Raw genomic sequence first — 23,031 nt, 5'->3', positions numbered from 1 at the left:
CAGTGATGTTATCTAACCATCCATCCATGCTGCCCGCTTCTTTGCCTTCAATCTTTCCCAGCGTCAGGGTCTTTTCCAATGAATCGGCTCTTTGCGGTGCAGTTCAGTTCAGTTGCTCAGTCTTGTCCAGCTCTTTGCAACCCCGTGAACTGCAGCACGCCAGGCTTCCCTGTCCATCACCAACTCCTGGAGCCTACTTAAACTCATTGCATCAGTCCGTTGCATCAGTGATGCCATTCAACCATCTCATCCTCTGTCGTCCCCTTCTCCTGCCTCCAATCTTTCCCAGCATCAGGGTCTTTTCCAATGAGTTGGTTCTTCACATCAGGTGGCCAAAGTATTGGAGTTTCAGCTTCAGCATCAGTCCTTCCCAATGAATATTCAGGGTTGATTTCCTTTAGGATTGACTTGTTTGGTCTCCTCCCTGTCCAGGGGACTCTCAAGAGACTTTTCCAGCACCACAATTTGAAGGCATCCGTTCTTTGGTACTCAGCCTTTTTTATGGTCCAACTCTCACATCTGTACATGACTACTGGAAAAACCATAGCTTTGACTATATGGACCTTTGTTGGCAAAGTGATGTCTCTGCTTTTTAATATCCTGTCTATGTTTGCTATAGCTTTTCTTCCAAGAAGTAAACATCTTTTAATTTCCTGGCTGTAGTGACTGTGCACATTGATTTTGGAGCCCAAGAGAATAGATTGTCACTATTTCCATTTTTTCCTCATCTATTTGCCATAAAGTGATGGAACTGATGCTATGAGCTTAATTTTTTGAAAATGTTGAGTTTTAAGCCAGCTTTTTCACTCTTCCTTTTCACCCTCATCAAGAAGCTCTTTAGTTCCTGCCATTAGAGTGATATCATCTGCTTATGATTTTGAATTATTGGAGTGTGTGGCCATTCCCTTCTCCAGGGGATCTTCCCAACCCAGGAATCGAACCTTGGTTTCCCGCATTGCAGGCAGATTCTTTACCATCTGAGCCACCAGCTGAGCCCATAATACAGGGCATATAGCATATTAAAATAGAGGTGTTTAGAGTGTTAATGGAAATACAGGTAGAAGAAGCAAATTAACTTTGCCTGAGGTTGAGGATATGGGTTAAAGTGGGAATGAAATGAGAAACGGTCAGGTTTTCGTAGAGAAAGTGATGAATTAAGCGTTTATCAGATAGAAAAAGAGAAAAGAGGAAGTTAAAGAAAAAAAGATTTTAAACATGCAAAGATGGGAAGAGATTGAATAAATGTTCAGGGATTGGTTGGAAAGCAAGATGCCTTTGAGGTATTTGTAGGTTTTGCAGCTGGCAAATCAGAGTCAGGTGATGAGGTGCCTTATAAACCACAGTCAGGAATATGGATGCTATCTTGCATGCTGTGATGTCGAAGGGTCAAATATATACAGGGACTATGTAGATCATCTGAAGAATGAAGCTGGTCAGGTGGAAAGAAGTTGATAGTGTTGGAGGCTTTAGTAGTCTTGATAGCATGGAACTTGTTTGAAGGCATTTAAGTAGAAATTTTTAAAAATGTTTATTTAGGTTGAGCTAGGTCTTCATTGTAGCATGCATGTGGATTCTAGTTCCCTCACCAGGGACTGAACCTGAGCCCTTTGCATTGGGAGCACGGAGTCTTACCCACTAGACCACCAGGGAAGTCCCAAGAAATGTATTCTAAAGTTTAATTTAAGCTTAAAATAAGGGAACACTATTTAGGTCAAATCTGTCAAATTCAACTTTCAAGTGCCAGTTTGTTGTACCTTCAGTATAAGAGCCCTATTAGAATAGTAAAAAAAAAAAAAAAACATAAGTAAGACTTTTGTACCAATTCTAAAGTAGTATTGCAGAAGTATAATTAAAAGTTGAGGTTGGGCTGGAGATGTGGAGATAAGAACATAGTGGAAAGATCACTGTAGTAATCTTGGATAAGTGTTCCAGCAAGCCACCAATGCCTTCAAACAGGGTGGCTTAACTGTTTGGTTACTCAGTCCCTTTACTGTTAAGCTGCCAGCATTGATCCATACCCTCTGCCCAGCTCTGTTTATCATGTTGCTATATGTACCCCACCACCCATCTCCATGTCTTTGTCCTGTTCTGTTTCTCTCTGTGTTAAACACGGTTTTGTTTCTCCGTTGGTTCATATCCTTAGATGAACACTGATGTTTCATGGAAACTTTCTTCTGTTTCATCTGTAACTTAGAATTTCTGCATCTGGCTGCTGCTCCCAGCATCTCAGGTTGGAAAGACCTATATTTCAGTCTTGTTTCTGCCAGAGCTTTTGATGAGTTTTTTTTAACTTTTCCAGAATATGGTTGTGGCGGTTTAGTTGCACAGTCATGTCCAACTCTTTGCTACCCCATGGACTGTAGCTCACCAGGCTTCTCTGTCCATGGGATTTCTCAGGCAAGCATACTAGAGTGGGTTGCCATTTCCTTCTCTGAGGGATCTTCCCAACGATGAAACCCACATCTCCTGCATTGTAGGCAGTCTTTTGCATTGCAGGCAGGTTCTTTACCATTGTGCCACTAGGGAAAAACCCAGTGTACCCTGGGCTTCTTGCCAGAATGTACTTGCCTATTTTTCAGTACTGTATTATATTCTTGAAGATAGTTGAGATGATTGATTATAAAATGATTTTGAAAATCATTAAGCATTGTTCATAAGATACAGATATGCAAGAGTAGTGTAAACCACAGATTTAAATTATTTTGGAAATATTATTTTTATGCTTATTTTCTCTAAAGTGATAATGTGTTGGAAATATAGTTTTAGATGAGAGATATATATGTGCTTTTTTAAAAAATAGTCTAAGTATTTTATTTTACTTGGTTTGTCCCAATGAATTTACTTGGTAAAGTATTTTTAGAAAAACATGTGGATGAAATATTAGTCATTTAAATTAGATCATGTCTATATTGTGCATCTACCATATTTGAATAATTTATAGAGCTTTATTGTTAGTGTAACCACTCCATGTAATCTAAAGCAGGTGACATTTTTGTTCTTTTAAAGGTGCTAAAACTAAATTTTATTGACTTAAGATAAATTTTACTTAATCTTTCCTGTTTGGCAGGCAACCAGATAAACTGGTGGTAGTTTGGACAAGAAGAAGCCGAAGGAAGTCTTCCAAGGTTTGTCTGTTTTCTAAATTTCTTACCCAAATGTTGAATGTAACTTTTGATCTAATTATTAAGCTGGCCCCAGTGAAGAATATTTTTAAATATTTTTTGATATTTTGGGTTATTCTTATAATCTGCTTTACTAAAATGATTGATTAGGTACTGTATGTAATCTTGGTATTATAGTTCTAAACAGGAGCCAGATACCTGAGTTTTGATTTTGGATTTGGTGGCCTTAAATAACATAATAGTTATTTAACATCTCTGTGCTAGAATATCATGAACTAATGAGTAAATAAAGATCACTTAAAAATTATATCTAGAATTACTTTATTCAGCTTCTAAGAAGATGGAGTTAGGGCACACATAATTAATGATGAGTTATCTGAGTCCATTTGCTAGGTTACAGAAGAGAAGGGGTTGGGTTTTTCAGAAGTTTTAATCTTTTGTTCTTATGGCTTTGTGGGGGAGTGGAGCAGAATTTTTAAATGTTCAATAACAATTTTAGATATTTTTAAAATTCCAGTCTACAGACAAGTAAGATTGAGCATGTGTTTATAGGCACACAATAATTACAAGCATGTTTATTGACTGTTGGTTTCTATGTAAGTAGATTTATGTAAAGAAAAAATTCATTTATTTTACCTGAAATTAAATTTTAATTAAATTTCAGAATTAAAAAATTTGTGAATACTGGTAGTTAATTTTTTTCTTTGCTGAGTATTATTCTATCATGTGAATATATTGCAGTTTGATTATACATCTGTTGATGAAAGTATGGCTTGTTTCTAGTGAGTATTCTGAATATTCACTATTCTGACTAAATTTCTTTTAAACATTACTGTAAAAGTATTTCGGAGAAGGCGATGGCACCCCACTCCAGTACTCTTGCCTGGAATATCCCATGGATGGAGGAGCCCGGTGGGCTGCAGTCCATGGGGTCCTGAAGAGTCGGGCTCAACTGAGCGACTTCACTTTCACTTTTCACTTTCATGCATTGGAGAAGGAAATGGCAACCCACTCCAGTGTTCTTGTCTGGAGAATCCCAGGGACGGGGGAGCCTCGTGGGCTGCCGTCTATGGGGTTGCACAGAGTTGGACACAACTGAAGTGACTCAGCAGTAGCGGTAGCAGTACAAGTATTTTGGGGGACAAACATTTTCTCTTCCACAAATAACTAGGACTAGAATCACTGGGCAATAGGATAGGTACAGTTTTAACTTTCAGCGTACCCCCCCAGCAATAGAGGAAAGGTCCAGTTGCTTCACCTAATGAATAGCATCTTCTCCAAAGCATACATATGTAGTTTGGATACAGGGTATTTTGGATCTGTAATATTTTCTTATCTATTTACGCATGAGAAAGGATTCTGAAAATAGACTTAGGGTCTTCTATCAGTTTTTCTGAGTGGGTCTTAAGGTTTTATGGAAAGGAACAATATTAGGTCATCCAGTAAGTATGATAGTGGAACCTGACTATAACTATAAACATTAGACCCTAAATGTTTTTAGCTGTCAACAAAAAGTGATTTCCCTCTTGTAGTAACTAGATACTAATTGTTTTCTTAAAACATTATGAAACATAATGAAATGCTTTAGATTAAAAGTCAATTCAGAATATTCATAGTTGAAATTAAGTATACTTTTAATTTAATTGCATTTTTAAAGTCAGATAACTTTTAGGTCCAGATTCTTTTTTACATCATATTAAATTTTGATCAAATCTAAATGGTGAAATGCAAACATATGAGGTACAGGTTGATTTTTCTCAGAATACAATATTTTCCAGAAGGAACTATTTCTTTTTTTTTTTTTTTAATTAAACTTATTTATTTTAATTAGAGGCTAATTACTTTACAATATTGTATTGGTTTATTGGACTTATTTTCCAGTTGTGATGCTCCTAATATTTCAGATCCCTTCTGGATATTTTAGAATCATTGTATGTTTCCCTTGAAACATTATAGATGTACTTTTGAAAAGTTATGAGAACTCACAATGTATTAAGCATATTATTGTTGTTATTTAGTCACTCTAGTGATGTCCAGCTCTTTGAGACCCCATGGACTGTAGCCCCACAGGTTCCTCTGTCCATGAGATTTCCCAGGCAAGAGTACTAAAGTGGTTTGCCATTTCCTTCTCCAGGGGATCTTCCTGACCCAGGGATCAAACTCGAGTCTCCTGCATTGCAGGTGGATTCTTTACCATTGAGCCATCAGGGAAGCCCATATGCTATAATAAGCTTACAGGATTCCCTGATGGCTCAGTGGTAAAGAATCTGCCTGAAATTTACATAATATACATTCATGTATGTGTGAAATGCTGTTTTTATACATTGTATACAACAGCTGAATAAGGATGTAAAAAGCAGTTCCAGAAGCTATAAAAGAAATGATTATGATATTATGTGAAAATTAAACAAATTACTTTTTAGAAAAACTTTGAGGAGCTTGAGATCCATGGCATTTTGGAATTCTTAAAAAAAAAAAAAAAAAAAAGCTAGCTTGTCCCTAGCTATTGTTTTTTAAAATTAACTATCAGTTATATTAAATCCAAAGAGTAGAACCATTGTTTTCATTTGAAACACTCTTCTGTTTCTGACATTTTTCCTTTGAAATACACATTAAAAAAAAGTGAAGTCGCTCAGTCGTGTCCGGCTCTTTGCGACCCCATGGGCAGTAGCCTGTACCAGGCTCCTCCATCCATGGGATTTTCTAGGCAAGAGTAGTGGAGTGGGTTGCCATTTCCTTCTCCAGGGAATCTTCCCGACCCAGGGATCGAACCCAGGTCTCCCGCATTGTAGACAGACACTTTACCATCTGAGCCACCATGGAAGTCCTGAAATACACATTATTTGCTGCTAAGTCCCATTGAAATCACTTACAGGGAAAATAGATCTCTACAACCATTGGGCAGAAGATAGTCTGGTTTTTACTTTTAGGTTTGTTTCTGGAAAGAGTTTAAACTACACAGTAATTCATTCTCTTTGGTCTTGTGTATAGCTTAATATTTATCTTGCCTGTTTCTGAATATATCTACCTTTTAAAAATTATTTTATTGAAGTATGGTTGGTTATCTACCTTTTTTATATTGGTGGATTGAAACTTATAACTGATACCCAGATAACAGATTAGACAGAAAAATGATAAGGCACATTGCCTTATTTGATATAAAGTTTAGTTCTCAGTGTTTTGCTCACTTTCTTTGGATACATGTCTATTTTTGTAATTAAATATAAAAGAACCCATTGCAGAATCATTTTTTATTGAGAGAATAATTACAAAATAATTACCATGGGTAATTATCACAATAGGCAGTTTTCCTACCTCTTATCTTCAAGTCATGGCATTTATAGCAAATATATTTTTGGGCAGCAGTTGAGTTGTATATGCTTAAATAAATTATTTTTCAGTATAGTGTTGGACAAAGGAAGCAGGAAAATTGTAATAGACAAGAAAAGTTATGGCAGAGTAGTCTGTTGCCTTAAACCTAGTTTTCAAACTAGGAATTTAAAGTCACAGAGATGGGAGAATTCCAAAGGGAAAGAAGAGCTTGAAAGTCCTCACCAGCTTTTGGATGGCATTATCACTTCTACTTCCTTGCTATAAGCTGTATTTTTGTTGTTGTTGTTTTAAACTTTTTATTTTGTATTGAAGTATGGCTGATTAACAACATTATGATAGTTTCAAGTGGACAGCAAAGGGACTTAGTCATACGTATACATGTATCCATTCTCTCCCAAACTCCCTTCCCATCAAGACTGCCATGTAACACTGAACAAAGTTCCCTGTGCTATATATATTAAGTCCTTGTTGGCTATGCATTTTTAATATAGCAGTGTGCACCTGTATAGCCTTTAACATTATGCTGTGGTATCATGAAGGGATGGGTGTAGTGGTGGCTCTTTGACTAAGACCATGATGTGGGCAGCTCTAAGACAGCTTTACATGTGACATCCTAAACGTATGCATAGATGAAGTTTTATAAATTGAAAATCATCAATTTAAAAACTAAATGATAGTTATATTTATTCAGTGAAAAATTTCAGAAGTAACAAGTGAATATTTAGTTCCATATTAGGTTTTTTAGTTACATATCTGTATTTAGTTCCATATTAGGTTTAGGTCTTTTACATAAGGTATGATATGAAATAATTTGAAAATAAGACATCTTATAGAGTCGGTACTCAAAATTGATAAATGTTACCTTTTCCCTAGGTCTGCCTTTGCTAAAGGATCTCTGATATGATTAAAAGGTGAAGCAATTTATATGAGTGGAAGTGAATATGGCTTCATCCTTTCTACCATTAACTGTACTAGGATGATGGCAAATAATGAAATAGCCTGCCTTTCTGGACTATATTAAGGAGCTAAATAGCTGTATGTGTTTTATACTGAATTATTTTCTAGGGAAATCTTTTCTATTACTCTGATCAAAAACTGATCAGGATTCCTGTAGTGCTGATGATTGCCAACATGAGGTACTTTTTAAAAATAAAGTTCCTAAGAACCTAAAGTACTGTCTCCATGGATCTGTACAATTAGGTGTTTAGTACCACAGCTGTTTTTAGTTGCCTGTGTTAGACTTTTCATTCTTTTTCTAATACATAATAATTAGCTGACATTATGAAGCTGACATTATCAGATACTAAGCTGGACTAATTGATATTGTTACTGTGTCTTAACATAGCTAGTTTGTATAGTCACTACAAAGACCATCAGAAAGCCAGAGCTGACTTAGGTGGACCTTTTCTCTCACTGGGGAGAGTTGCTGGATAGAAAGGCGGCATACCAGCAACTTGGGAACTAGCACCCTTCTATCTCTTTTTATTTAAAAAAAAGAAAAAAGATTTTAGTTTGTTAAGCAGATAGTAGTTTTGTTTGTTCAGCAGTCTAATTACCATTTCCTGATCCTAGACTGAGAATTGAAAGAGATCATTTAGAGGACCAGCATTAGGTAATTACTTAATATCACTGTCTTCTAATTCTACCCAGTTGTTTGTTGGTCTCCACATTCCCTGCTTCTCACACTTTTGATCTCTTTCTCATGCATATAAATGTTAAGACCTTAGGGATTGAAGACTATTTTCTTGACTACTGTGTGAATCAGAAATAGAGCTGGCTGTAATGTTGGTTGGGTGAAGAACCCTGAACTTGAAAATCATGGAGCTGGTTCTCCTACAGATTGTTATTATGGGTTCAGGCAAGCCATTTACTCTTTATTGCTTCAGTTTCATTATCTGTACCTGATTAGATTTCCTAAGGATATTTTCAGGTCTAAAATTCTTTGATGGTACTTTTTAAAATTCAGAATTATTCAAATACTATCTTTTCTATTGTCGCTAATAAGAAAAATTCAATTATTATAGTCTTTTTCAATGTATGGGGAGACTATGAAAATATAATTATGGGAAGTTTGAAGAGACTAGAGAAATAGCTTGATCTGTTGTTAGAGTACATGAGAATTACAGTTGTCACAAATCTTCAGAATTAAGTATGTAGACTATATAGAGAGGAGTTCTAATTAGAGATTATCTAAGATGGCAGCAATTTACTTTTCAAAATTCAGATTGTTTACTCTGTGGGGTTGTTTTCTAGGACTGTCAACAGGCATAGAAATAAGGCAGGGGAATAGAAGAATCTCTGGAGACGTTTTTTAATCAACAAAACTCCGTTCTTTACCACTGGCTGTGGTGTGCTAAGTCTCTATTTTTTATTAAGTATAGTTGACTTACAATATTCTGCTGGTGTTTTAACCAACAAGGTATGATAAGATTTACATGGACGTACGTTTCTGTGATCTTGATCACTTCTCAGTTCCACTTCCTGGATTCAAATCCAGTTTCTGCCACTTGCTTGCTGTGTGGTCTTGGTCAAGTCTGTGTCTCAGTGTCCTCAGATATCCTCTCAGGTGTGTTAAACCTGCTCCCTGACATGCGTCTGCACTCAAGTACTCTAACTTCTTTTCTATTATTACTGAAGAATGATCTGTGCTCCCAGCACAAGCCAGTCTGTCTCCTTTCATACTGTTAAAGACATGACTCTAGCAATTATTTCTCTTCTGCATCATTAAAATTTCCCTTTCAACTGAGTGTTTCCCATCACCCTAAAAATATTTCTGTCTTAAAAAATTCTGGCCTGACAATATTTCTCAGACTAGCACTAACCTATTTCTCTCTTTCTCTTTCAGCAAAATAGCCCAGAGAAGTTGAATGTGCTTGCTAGCTTCAGTGTCTATCTTCCTATTCTTTCTTGAACCCATGCTGATCCAGTCAGGTGTTTACCTACCCTCACCACTCCACTGAAACAGCTCTTGTGAAGTCAGTAATGGCTTTGGCTTTGTTAAATCCAGGGATCATTTTCCAGACCTCATCCTCTTGACCTGTTACCAAGATTTGGCACAGATAATTGTTCATGTCTCCTTAAAATATTTTCTCCACTAGACTTTCAGAATAACCACTTGCCTCTGGTTTTCTTTCTATTTACTGACCTTTCTTTACTGATTCCTCCACATTTCCTGGACCTGTTATTGTTGTGCTCCAAAGTTCAGTTCTTGAACCTTTATTTTCTCCCTCTGTCTCTGTTTCCCTTCCTCCCTCCTGTCACTCCCTTGGGATTACATCCACCCTTAAGCTTTAAGTATCACCTGTATGCTGATGATTCCCAAATTTATAACTCCAGGCAGGTATATCCAGCTGCCTAGTTAAACAGCTACACTTGAATATCTAATAGACACCTTAGATTTAATGTGTATAAAATCACGTTTCTAATCTGATTTTCCAAACCTGATCCTTCTGCAGTTTTATCTGTTAATAGCAATTCCTATTTTGTACTTGCTCAAGGGCAAAAGCCATACAGTCATCCTTGGCTACTTTCTTTCATACAGTCAGACAGAAAATCTTATTGATTCTGTCTTAAAAATAAAAAAATAAATAAAAATAAATCTGATCATTTCATACCACTTTTATACCACCCTAAGCCAATTTACCGTCAACTCTCCTTGGGATTATTGCATAGCTTCTTTATTGTCTCCCTGTTTCCTCTCTTACACCTGGTTGTTGTTGTTCAGTCACTCAGTCATGTCCAGCTCTTTGCGACCCCATGGACTGCAGCACGCCAGGCTCCCCTGTCCTTCACTGTTTCTCCTGGAGTTTGCGCAAACATCTGGAGTCTATTCTGAATAGATTTGCTAGAGCTAAAAAAATGCAACTTGGATCATCATTCTTCTGTTAAAATCCTCCAGTGGCTTCTCATCTCTCTCAAATTACAAGCCAGAATCTTTGGATGGCCTGCTCGAACCTTGTATGACTGGACCCTCCATGATTTCCCTAGTCTTGTCTTCTGCTGCTCTTCTCTTTAACCACTCTGCCCCAGTCACACTGGCCTTGTTGTTATCTGACTGCTTCAGCACCTTTCCAGTTGCTGGTCCATCTCCCTAGAAAACTCTTCCCATGTTTAAATGATCTGATTCGCCTCCTGTGCTCTGTTCTTGTCACCTTCTCAAGGCTACTTTTCTCTGATTTGTTGTTGTTAAATTGCTCAAGCTGTGTCCAACTCTTTGCAATCCCATGGACTGCAGCATGCTAGGCTTCTGTGTACTTCATTGTCTCCTGGAGTTTGCTCAGAGTCATGGAGTTGATGATGCCATCCAATATCTCATCCTCTGTCAACCCCTTCTCTTTCTGCTCTCAATCTTTCTTAGCATTGAGGTCTTTTCCAATTAGTTGGCTATTCGCATCAGGTGGCCAAAGTATTAGAGCTTCAGTTTCAGCATCAGTCCTTCCAATAAGTATTCAGGGTTGATTTCCTTTAAGATTGACTAGTTTGATCTCCTTGCTGTCCAAGGGACTCTCAAGAGTATTCTCCAGCACCACAGTTTGAAGGCATCAATTCTTCGGCGCTCAGCCTTTTTTTATTGTCCAGCTCTCATATCCGTACATGACTACTGGAAAAACCATGAAGATGAAGAAGTGAAGTCGCTCAGTCGTGTCCGACTCTTTGCGACCCCATGGACTGTAGCCTACCAGGCTTCTCTGTCCATGGGATTTTCCAGACAAAAGTACTGGAGTGGATTGCCATTTCCCTCTCCAGGGGATCTTCCCACCCCAGGGATTGAACCTGGGTCTCCCGCATTGTAGACAGACGCTTTACGCTTTGACTAAATGGACCTTTGTAGGCAAAGTAATGTCTCTGCTTTTTAAAACACTGTCTAGGTTTGTCATTGCTTTTCTTTCAAGCAACAAGTGTGTTTTAATTTCATGGTTTCAGTCACTGTCCACAGTTATTTTGGAGTCCAAGAAAATAAAGTTTGTCACTATTTCTATTGTTTCCCCACCTGTTTGAATTTGCCTTTAAGTTCTGAAATCACAAAATAATTTTTAAAATATTTCTCCTGAGAAGATTTTTCTTAAATTTGAAATAGCTTTTGAAAATATGATGCTCTCATTTTTCTATTTTCATGTGTGTGTGTGTAGGAGAGGGTAAATGTTTGTTTACAGATAGTAATCTGTAGCTTACATGTGATATAACTGTCATGAGTAAGTGTTAGTTGCTCAGTTTTGTCCAACTATTTGCAACCCTGTGTACTGTAGCCCACCAGGCTCCTCTATCCATGGAATTCTCCAGGCAAGAATACTAGAGTAGGTGGCTATTTCCTCCTCTAGGAGATCTTGCTGACCAAGGGATTGAACCCAGGTCTCCTGCACTGCAGGCAGATTCTTTATCGTCTGAGCCACCAACTGTCATGGTCCAAGTTTGATGCTTGAAAAGTTCTATTTGACTAATCATTTTTGTTTTAGGGAAATAGATCTAATGGATAGTTAAATAGGGTCAATATATCTTTGCAAATTATTAATATTGCATTTTCTGTACTTCAAGTTGAAGACATTTTGTTTTTTTTGGTAGGCTCATAGCTGGCAGCCTGGAATAAAAAATCCTTACCGTGGTGTTGTTGTATGGCCTGTTCCTGAAAACATTGAAATCACTGTGACACTTTTTAAGGTAAGTTCCATTTTTATAGGTTATAGGATTTACTGTGCAGTCATTGTTATAAATGATGGAATATTTCAGTATTCACTGTTCGACACACTTGAGTCCTTAATGAGCAGTAAGAACCTTAATATGCATTATTTTTAGAGATGTAGCAATTTATAACAATACAAGGTATTTCATGGTGTATAAAGTCCAAATAATATGAGAGTCTTTTTGAACTTATTCCAGTTAAAATCAACTGGAACATTTCTTTTATTGCTTCCTACATTCTACCCACAGGAAAATTTAAAGTGCTTTTTCTGTGGAAAACTGAGGTTTGTGGAATTCTTGTCCTGGAGTCTCATTTTGTTAGCCTTGTTTGACTAAAAACTAGATGTGTTTTAAAATTGATATATGGTATTTTATTAAAGTTAATATAGGAAGGTAAATTTAAAATGGATTTTTGATAAATATTTTATTGATATTGATAGCTTATAAATACTATAGCTTAAAATAAAAATTCTGGTAATAAACTGAAAGTCCAGATCCAAAAAACATAGCTGTTCGTATATCTTACTTTTTTATATATGTTTTTTCTTGAATGTCTTCTCTATTTCTTAACGTTCTAAATAGTCCTCACACATATGAAAACTAAGCACTAGAATAATTACTTTCCCAACCAATTTCTTACCTACTCAAAAAAAAAAAAAAAATGATGGGGACAAATATGTCTCAGCTTCAGCCTTCTTAGAAGTGGTGCATAGGAAACAAATGCTTTATTTCTTCTTTGAATCATTCCAATCATGTTGACTTTACTTTTGCAAAAGGATAGAATGAAGGAGGACATTTAGTTGAGCATAATTTAGTAACATAAACTTGTGACAATCCACTAAATACTATAAGATATGACATCTAAGTAGAACAAATTTATATGGCTTCAAGTGTGAAATCACTGTGTAAAAAGGTACTTTTGATTTTGTATTTCAGTATATTAATTGATGTGCTCTGGAACTACTGAAGAGATCAATAGAACAAAGCAGTATAATGAATGTTAATGTACTAACCCATCAATGAGACACTACTTTCAAATGCTCTGTGTTTCATAGATATTCTATTTTATGAAAGATTCTTAACACTTTATGTGTGTTTTACAGTTGTAATACTATTGTTATTAACATTATAACATCACATGATTATGCATATCATTTATACACTGTTGGCCCAGGGAGAAATAAGGCATGAGGTTGTAGCTCCTCTTCCTTTTTTTTCAGGAAAGATCAGAATCATCCTATTACCCTTCAGTCAGCTATCGTAAAAGCCTGTTATTAATCCCCCACCCTTCCCCATCCATACCTCTTCTGTATGTGTTAGTCACTCAGTCGTGTCCAACTCTTTGTGAGTCCCTGGACTGTGGCCCACCAGGCTTCTCTGTCCATGGAATTCTCCAGGCAAGAATAATAGAGTGGGTTGCCATTTCTTCCTCCAGGGGATCTTCCTGATTCAGGACTCGAACCCAGGTATCCCGCATTGCAGGCAGATTCTTTACTTTTTGAGCTACCTTGGAAGCTCCTACCTCTCCTACTAAAGTGATGTAGTAAGTTTGGTAGTTAACAACAATACCTTTAGAGTACTATTTCATTTAATTCTCAAAGTAACCCTGAAGTTCTAGAATTGTTTCCATTGTACTGATAAGGAAACTAAGACTAAAGGGGAAGGTAACTTGCCCTGTCACACTGTGATTTAGCCCTGGGGTGTGGTTGTTGTGTGTTTGGTTTTGGGTTTGTTTTACATAGCATGGCCTATTCTGTAGTAAATACCACTCTGAATATAGATTACCACGGCAGAATCTGTGACATGCTTGAGGAAAACTTTTAAGTAATCTTCTGTGTTTTGATTTAGTCTGTTTTTATTGTTAAAGTAAATGAATGGACATAGTTACACAACTTTTATAAAAATGACGATAGACAACAAGGGGTTAGAAGAGAGCTGATAAATGGTTGACAGCTATGTGTTTGGGCAAAGGATATGCACTAACTGAGTGATTTTTGTGTTGAAAGTGGCTGTTGAAATGTATTACTTGGAGGATTAGGAGGTAAGTAGTTTTCAAGTACTAATGAGAATGTTCAGCAAATCCTATCACTGAACTTTTATGTCTTTTAAATGTTAGTCTGTAGGGAAATAAATACTCCCTCCTTCCCAGTTTGCTGTATTACACATTTCTCTTCAGTGAATATCTTTAAATATCTTTGTCTTCCTGGCTCCATATCTTCCCAGAGTTGTAATAGAAGAACCAAAAAGTAAACAAAACAAAATAGCTTTTCATTCTCTCATATTAATTTTTGATTCTTGTTTTTGAACAGCATTTTAAAATATTCAGGTGGAAAGCTTTTTCATATTTCCCCCTTTCTTTTACTTATATTAAAGTCTCACAATTTACTTAATCCTGAAATTTGCAAAATAGGAAAGAACTGCTCGTATTCACAGAGGTATGTTCATAGACAAAGTGCTTTTAAAAAAAGTTATCAAGAAGTTTCACTTTTCTATGGCTTAAGCAGAAATTAATTCTTTAGCCTGCACGCTTGATTTTGAAAGTTTAATTAGCTTGAAAATAGCTATTTCTGGTAAATGAAAAAAAGCCCCTTTTAGGGTTGAGAAGGGAAATGGCTCTTTAAGCTGTTTCACTTTTTCTCTTTAGTTCAATGGTGATAAAAGAGACACTAGAGGATAGAGAACAGGATGTAAAGAAGACTTAATTGATTCAAGGTGGGAGCAACTTTCATTACTAATGTTTTTGTTTAGTCAATAACATAATTAATGAGTTTTGTAGATATACCATTTTAAAGTAACTTGAAAATGAACATTATTGTTGCTCCTTTACATCTTTTTAGTGACTTTGCCTTATCAGATGTGACCCTTGGCCCCATTAAAATTATTCTGTTATGAGTAATATTTATCTGTGTTTCTAAAAAATGTTTTTATCAATTTTGAGAATTAATGTATATCATATATAAGGTGCAATTCAATATTTGTTAAGTTTCAAGGCATATCTTCATTAATTCATTAATCAAGTTTTCTTGAGAAACTACCATATTCCAGGTACTTTTCTAGGTCCCTAGGAACACAGAGATAAAACTGAACTAACAACATGGCTAAAAGTCAGACAGACCTAAAATTGGCACGTAATTTTAACACTTATTTGTGGGAAGTTACATCTTTTAGGTCTCAGTTTTCTGTTCTTTTAACTAGGAACAAAAAGGATACCTATTTCATAAGTAGTTGTGATGATTAAAACTCTTAACACAATGACTGAGGCAGAGTGTGTGCTTTGCAAACATTTTGTATTATCACTGATACCACTACTATTGGAGCTTCTCTGGTGGGTTAGACAGTAAAGAATCTGCCCGCAATGCAGGAGACCTGGGTTCAGTCCCTGGATTGGGAAGATCCTCTGGAGGTGGAAATGGTAACCCACTCCAGTATTCTTGCCTGGAGAATTTCATGGACAGAGGTGCCTGGCGGGCTACAGTCCATGGGATCACAAAGAGTTGAACATGACTGAGCAACACACACACACACACACACACACTACTATTAATTGTAAAAGTTGCACTAGAGCTAGGCTACATTCTTCAACAGTGGTGTGGGTGTGGGGCAAGCAGAAAGGGTAGTAATGTATCTTTTTCCTAAGCATTGTGTCACACTATTACTCGGTCTCTAAAGTAGCACTATTTGGGTCCTAAATCTCTCATGAAACAAATCCTTTAATCTTTATTTACAGTAGTCATTCTCCATAAACCTCCACAAACCTGGGCAGGGCCAGGCTGGGGAAATAAGTATCAAGTAGAGTCTTCTACCTCTTTTTCCTTTCTACCCTTTCCTGCCTGTCCCTGCCCATCACCACCAAATAAACTCCTTTTTGGCAGGTCTTTATAATATCTGTGTGGATTTACACTGTGTGGATTTGTCATAGTTGCCTTAAGACAGCTCAGAATCAGCTAGTCACCATATTTTTAAGGTAGAAAAATAAACAAAAATGAAGTAATGAAGGAATTTGAAATTTATCCCATAGGTTGTAGGGATCATTGAAAAACTCTTAGTTGGTACTTACATGGTCAGAACTGTGGTTTAGGAGAATTAATCTGTGTACAAGATTAATTGGAGAGCAGAGAGACTGAGAGTGCTGCGGTTACTTTTATCTTGAAATAGCCTAGGCACAAAGTGATGAGGACCCAAACACAGCTGTGGCAGTAGAAACTGAAGGTTAATAATAGACTATAGTGGAATCAGTCATGAATAAGGCGCTTCCCTATGAGAAGCATGTGGTCCATGAGACACAGTAGGGGAATAGCATTTATTTGCACATACTCTCACTGTCAGTACCTCCATCCCTCCCCCACCGCTAAAACATGAAGTTGAACTTGAATAAGTTAAATGCACTTACGACGCTACTCCACTGCTTTTCCTTTTATGTCTTAAAATCTGTTGCCTTTCACCTTTACTTATTTTAGTATCTGTGGAAATCCCACCTTGTCTAAATGCTTCCTCACTCGTAAAGCTTTTCCTGTTCCTTCCTCTAAGAAATGTATTGTCTTCTAATCTCTAGTAAAACCATGTATTTCATTCATCATCTATGTATTTAGATTAGTTGTGTTTGTCTTTGAAAGCAAGGACAACTGTGTTTGAATCCGTATAACGCCTCTGTAATTCCTTATATAGTAAGTAGCCAATAAATATTTGTCAAATACTTGGTTAAAGTCTGACTCATTTAGAAAAAAAGCTGCATTTGGTTGTAGGATCTGTTACCCTTTCTCAGGCCTCTGGTAATGGAGGGCAGATGAGGGTATCAACGTCAGATTTGTCATTTTGTGTAGGTTATGAAGTTCTTTGCAGTACTTTGAAATTCCAAATGTTTATAATATGTAACCTCTGCACCAAGAAAACCTTGCCTCAAGTAATGCTTTGAGTTCAGAATACTTACAGGTATAAAAATAAGGATATCAGTATCTTAATAAATGAGCCTGGTGGGCTACAGTCCACGGGGTCACAGAGTCAGACATGACTGACTGACTGAACACTGCACAAAAAGTGCTTTTTAATAGTTCACTCACCAAGTTATCTGTCCCCGGGTTTCTTTTTTAAATTAATTTTTATTGAGGTATAGATTATTTACAATGTTGTATTAGTTTCTGCTGTACAGCAAACTGAATCAGTCATACATACACGTGAAGTCACTCTTTCAGATTCTATTCCTATATAGACCATTACAGAGTATTGCCTAGAGCTACCTGTGCGTATTAGTTATCTATTTTATATATAGTGGTGTGTGTATGTCAGTCTCAATCTTCCAATTTATCCCTCCCTTCTTTTTCCCCTTGGTAAGCATAAGTTTGTTTTCTGTCTCTTTGATTCTATTTCTGTTTTGTAAATAGGTTCATTTGTACCACTTTTTAAAATTCCACGTATAACCTCTGTCATAAAATATTTTTATGGTTTCCTTTTGTCTTGTTTTATGCAATGATGGAAAATAATGATATGTATTAACCTAAGTAAGAGAATTTCTTAATAAAAATAATGTTTTAAATTTAGATAAATTATGAAAGTTTCTTAAAAGCAGACCATTCTGCCCCTTCCTTTTTTGTAAGTTGGTAAAAGCTAATATCAAGGCTGTTTGTGTATTTTCCTAATTGAATTGACTGGATTAAAAAAATGTATTTCAACTTTATATTTTACTTTTGTTACAGGATCCTCATGCAGAGGAATTTGAAGATAAAGAGTGGACATTTGTCATAGAAAATGTAAGCTAATTGTAAATTCTGTCACCTTTCATATTTTTAACTATATACATTACTAAGGGGCATTTTGGTGGCAGAAGAAATGTTGCTTTATAAAAAATTAGTGATTTGTAGCTTTTAGAATTTTTTAAGTGAAATAATAACCAGTAGAATTATTTGTGAACATTGAGTCAGCCAAAAATTTCCTTTAGGTTTTTCTGTAAGATGTTATGGAAAAACCCAAATGAACTTTTTGGCCAATATTTTTGTTAAAAACATAAAAGTAAAACTACTCATTGATACTGAATTATGTATATGCTCTATGTATTCTGTTGGGAGTTTGAGGGAAGGATTGTGTCTTATTCATCTTTTTATCTATTTAGCATCTGACATGGTGCTGCTGACATAACATAAATGCTCTTTTAAACATTTGTTGAATGAAATTATGAATGATCTTAGAAATATTTGAAAATAAACTATATGCTTTAACTCTTTGGGTTGAAGGATTCTCAAGTAGTACTTTAATAATCATTTTCAATTAGTTTGCATTTTATGATGGAGTCCCAGGTGACTTGTAGGAAGATATAGTTGTTTAATGAATGTTTATTAAATGGAGATTAGGGAAGACAGGCAATGAAACTATGTGTGGGTTCTGAAGTCTGAGAGACAGATTGCAAGCCCTAGATCTTCCATTTATAAGCTCTGATTATGATAAGTTTCTTAACTTCTCAGCAGTCAATTTATAGGGTTGTGATGATTAAATAATTTCAATGAATATTAGCTTTTATCATTGTCATTGACATCACTATCATGATCATTATTACAGTTGTAAAATATATTTGTAACAGTTTTATAACATGCTTTATAAAACAGCATGTTCTTCCTCTCTGTAAGTGATTTTGTTTTATATTTTAGTGGTAAAAGGAATCTTACACTTTTTTGAACAGTAGCTGGACCATTTTTAGACATAAAGATCTGGGGAGCTTGGGAGGGAGGTCATGTCCAAATACAGTGGAAGGAGTTCTGGTGGCTGGATGTCAAACTAGTGTCATTGTGTTAAAGGTTCACACGTGTTAACAATTCTGACTTTTCTGTAGTGATAGGTTTGAACACTGTAGTTGGAGTAACGTTGAGGTTTTGAAAACAGACAAACTTACATTTCTTGAAATTTGTTACAGCCTCAAAAATCTAGCTTTCATTAAAATCTTCTCCCCAATGGATGGTTTTAACGGTTTTCAATATTTATGGCTCTGTTATATAGCTATGTTAACTTGATGTACTAAAGAATTAGCCTGTTAATTTCGGGTTGTAAGTAATAGTAGATGTAAACAATAACTTTATATTTGTTTAGAAAGGTGTTCTTATCATACATCTGATTAATCTTAGAATAGAGGCACAGTAGTTCTAAATTTCTGAGAAATAGATTATAAGCTGTTACTGAAAGACACAACTATTAAAAAAAGCTATATGCCACAGATTAGGTTTGGATGCAAAGTACATTCAAATCTATAGAATTTTAGGAAAAATCTTTTAAGTTCTGTATTATATATTTTATAAAAATATTTTAAAAATCAATGGAGAAATACTGGGCTTCCCTGGTAGCTCAGCTGGTGAAGAATCTGCCTGCAATGCAGGAGACCCCAGTTCGACTCCTGGGTCGGGAAGATCCCCAGGAGAAGGGATAGGCTACCCACAGTATTCTTGGACTTTCCTGGTGGCTCAGATGGTAAAGAATCTGCCTGTAATGCAGGAGATCAAGGTTCAATCTCTGGGTTGGGAAGATCCCCTGGAGGAGGGCTTGGCAACCCACATCAATATTCTTGCCTAGAGAATCCTTATGGGCAGAGGAGCCTGGCAGGCTACAAACCCTGGGATCACAAAGAGTTGGACACAACTGAGCGACTAAGTACAGCACAGAAAAATACTAAAATTAAGACAGTGAGATTTAAATGGATCATGAGATAAAAAGTTATATTTTGAATCATCCTTTCCATATTGGAGTATATGTTTCTCAAGTTGAAGAGTATATTTATATCCATTTTATGAAAAATATATATAAGCTCAGAAGCTTATTTAGCTGATTTGCCTATTTATTGCTAAAGTGATTGAAGAGGGGATGGCCATAGTAGGAAAATGGAAAATAAAATACATTAGCATTTCTTCTGTCCTAGTGTTTATTGCTAAATTAGATTCATAAAAATCTAATAAAAATAATATAGGTGACTTTTAACTATTATTCATATTGTTTAAAAACTTTATAAAACCATTATTTTAATTGAACTGTTTACTGGAGATTAAATTTTCCTGTGTCATCAGAAAATTTTGGAGACCTTACTCTGAGTTATGTCGTGGAGAGAACACTGCATTTGTAGAGTTTTCCAGGCATCATTATGCTTTTTAATAGATGAAAGATTTTCTGACTTCTTGTCATTCTGCCTCCTTATTTGAAAAAAATGCATTTTCCTTTCTCCCATATCCTAGTGTAGAGAAGACATGAACTTTGGATTGGTTAGAATTGTGTATAAATCCTGATGTGCCTTCAAAGCTGGTGACCTTGAGATTATTTTCCAGGGCTTAATTTCTTCATCTATAAAATGAAAGGTTTCTACTAAATCATCTCATAGGGATTTTCTAGGTCCATAACTTTGTTTCCGTAAATAGGAATATTTTTATAAACTTTTTTGAATATTATCTCTTTATAGATCAAATTTTTTTGTTTTCAAGTTCATGGGGAATGAAATATTTAAAAGTTATCTAGCATGTCATTTTGGAATCAGTTAATAACTCCCTAATTTATATCTTTCTTTAAAAGTCAATATTGGCATATATATTCAGTATTTTCTGTATGTTTTTATTTCTGGAATGAATTGGGAGTTTTTTGCAAGTTTCCTATTCTGAACTTTTTTAGCACAACAGTTCTTTCCCCCTACTCTTGTTGCAATAATAGTCATTTCCTATGCCATATTAGAAAGAAAGAAAGAAAATTGAATTGTGGTTTCAACTCCCTTTTATGCAAAAGAAGATACTGGCTTTTCTAGTAGAAACCTAATTTCTCAGCTGTAGGTATTAAAAAAACAAAAAACAAAAATCACCATATTTAAAGAGATGGTCAAAATTTAGGGGACTCTAGGTGCTGAAGAGCTAATGTGAAGTTAAGTAAAATTATTCAGCATGTGGGAGGAACACACAATTCCTCAGTTATTAATCATGGTGACAGCAAAAATAATGATGACTGCTAGGAACCTAGTGCAAGAAATAACAAATAGTTTATTAGATGAATTCATGATTTTTTTTATTATTAACTTTTACCTGTTTTTACAGGTTTTTTTTTTTAAGAGACATTTATGGGATTTGACCTATTTGACTAGCATAATGTATATTTTTTAAAAGTTTAAACAGAAAAAGGTAAATATTAAATGTATCCATTATTTACTTTCATAGGTTAAAGTTACCAGACTTCTTAAGTATGGTGAAATTGTTTTACTCTTAATTCACGGGAAAAAGCATGAATGCTCATGTTGTGACTAAACTCTTTTAAAATGCATCAACTTAACGGAGAACATAACTAATTTACATACTTTAAATTAAGACAGCCATCATAAATAATGAACTATTTAATGTGAAAGAATGAGTTTATATAATTAAACCTAAAACAAAACAAAAGAAAGTGGTATATTCTCACCTAGAAGATAGACTAGAATTGGGCATGTGTGTTATGTTCTGGAAAAACCTAGGTCAGTTTTCTGAAGTGCTAACAGGGCTCTTGCTTAGCTAAGTAAATTTAATAGGCGAGAAGTTCTATTCCATTTATTTCTGTATCCTCTAAAATTTTTATTATATAACACCTTCTGTGCAGTAGGTGCTCCATTTATGTTTGGTGAAGGAGTGAGTAAATGAATGATCTAGTCAAATTCAGTATCCTTAAAGGAGTATTCTTTTTAAGAGAGGAATTACAGTAGCATCCGTTAACTATATTGAAGAAAAATTTAAAAAGTAGACTCTAGTGACAGTGAGATAGTATATGAAGGATCCATATGTCATTACAGTAGAAACTCTTCTCATCAATCTCTACTTAATTTACATGGATTACCTCATACTTTCCATTCGATCCATAAGACATCCTGGTTTTAATCCCACATGTGTCAACATGGTTAGTGGGCTACTCTCTGACATACTTCTACACACTCCTCTCCCAAGTGAGTTGTAAGTTGTTTTTGACCCTTTACAAGACCTCTTATGATACTGGCCTGTTGTTGTAATTATATAATTTAATTAGATATTTCCTCGGCCGGTGACGGAGAAGGCAATGGCACCGCACTCCAGTACTCTTGCCTGGAAAATCCCATGGACGGAGGGGCCTGGAGGGCTGCAGTCCATGGGGTCGCTTGGAGTCGGACACGACTGAGCAACTTCACTTTATTTTTTCACTTTCATGCATTGGAGAAGGAAATGGCAACCCACTCCAGTGTTCTTGCCTGGAGAATCCCAGGGACGGGGAGCCTGGTGGGCTGCTGTCTATGGGGTCGCACAGAGTCGGACACGACTGAAGCGACTTAGCAGCAGCAGCAGCAGGCCAGTGAACTATCAGTTTGAGGAATTATTTCATGAAAACTGTTAAAATGCTTTAGAAAGAGTTGATAGAAGTGAGTTGTTAAAAACTGCTGTCAAATCTGGTGTGGAAATGCAACTGTAAAAAATTGGGGAAAAATTTACGAAAATCTGAAAGGATTTTTGCATTCAGATATTTCTCTCTTGTTATTATATATTGCTTTCATTTAAAGATGACTGAATTGCTTATATGTAGAATCTAGAAAAATGATACAGATGAGCTCATTTGGAAAGCAGAAATAGAGACACAGATGTAGAGAACAAACTTATGGCTACCAAGGGGGGAAGAGGGAGGTGGGATGAATTGGGAATTGGGATTGACAAATATATACTATTGATACTATATATAAAATAGATAACTAAGGAGAACCTGAATGGTATGGACGTAACAGAAGCAGAAGATATTAAGAGATGGCAAAAATACACAGAAGAACTATACAAAAAGATCTTAATGACCCAGATAACCATGATGGTGTGATCACTCACCTAGAGCCAGACATCCTGGAGTGTGAAGTCAAGTGGACCTTAGAAAGCATCACTAAGAACAAAGCTAGTGAAGGAGATGGAATTCC

The 23,031-nt window shown here is 35.8% G+C and overlaps 1 protein-coding gene across 31 annotated transcripts in view; it reads left to right on the top strand.

Moving 5' to 3' along the window:
* The window catches only part of EHBP1 (EH domain binding protein 1), a 580,191-nt gene that overhangs the window by 279,545 nt on the left and 277,615 nt on the right, over nucleotides 1-23,031 (top strand). For all 31 annotated transcript variants that reach the window (XM_086326384.1, XM_086326385.1, XM_086326386.1 and 28 more), the window contains 3 exons: nucleotides 3,068-3,125; nucleotides 12,015-12,110; nucleotides 17,822-17,875. In XM_086326384.1, coding sequence (XP_086182510.1) covers nucleotides 3,068-3,125; nucleotides 12,015-12,110; nucleotides 17,822-17,875 — 208 coding nt within the window. The remainder of the gene's footprint in view (nucleotides 1-3,067; nucleotides 3,126-12,014; nucleotides 12,111-17,821; nucleotides 17,876-23,031) is intronic.

This window comes from Bos grunniens, chromosome 11 (assembly GCF_055505025.1).
Source record: "Bos grunniens cultivar Pamir isolate PY7600 chromosome 11, Bosgru_T2T1.0, whole genome shotgun sequence".
In the NCBI taxonomy this organism is placed as follows: domain Eukaryota; kingdom Metazoa; phylum Chordata; class Mammalia; order Artiodactyla; family Bovidae; genus Bos; species Bos grunniens.
Note: the sequence above shows the minus strand (reverse complement) of the source record. Positions and strands in the feature narration are given on the sequence as shown.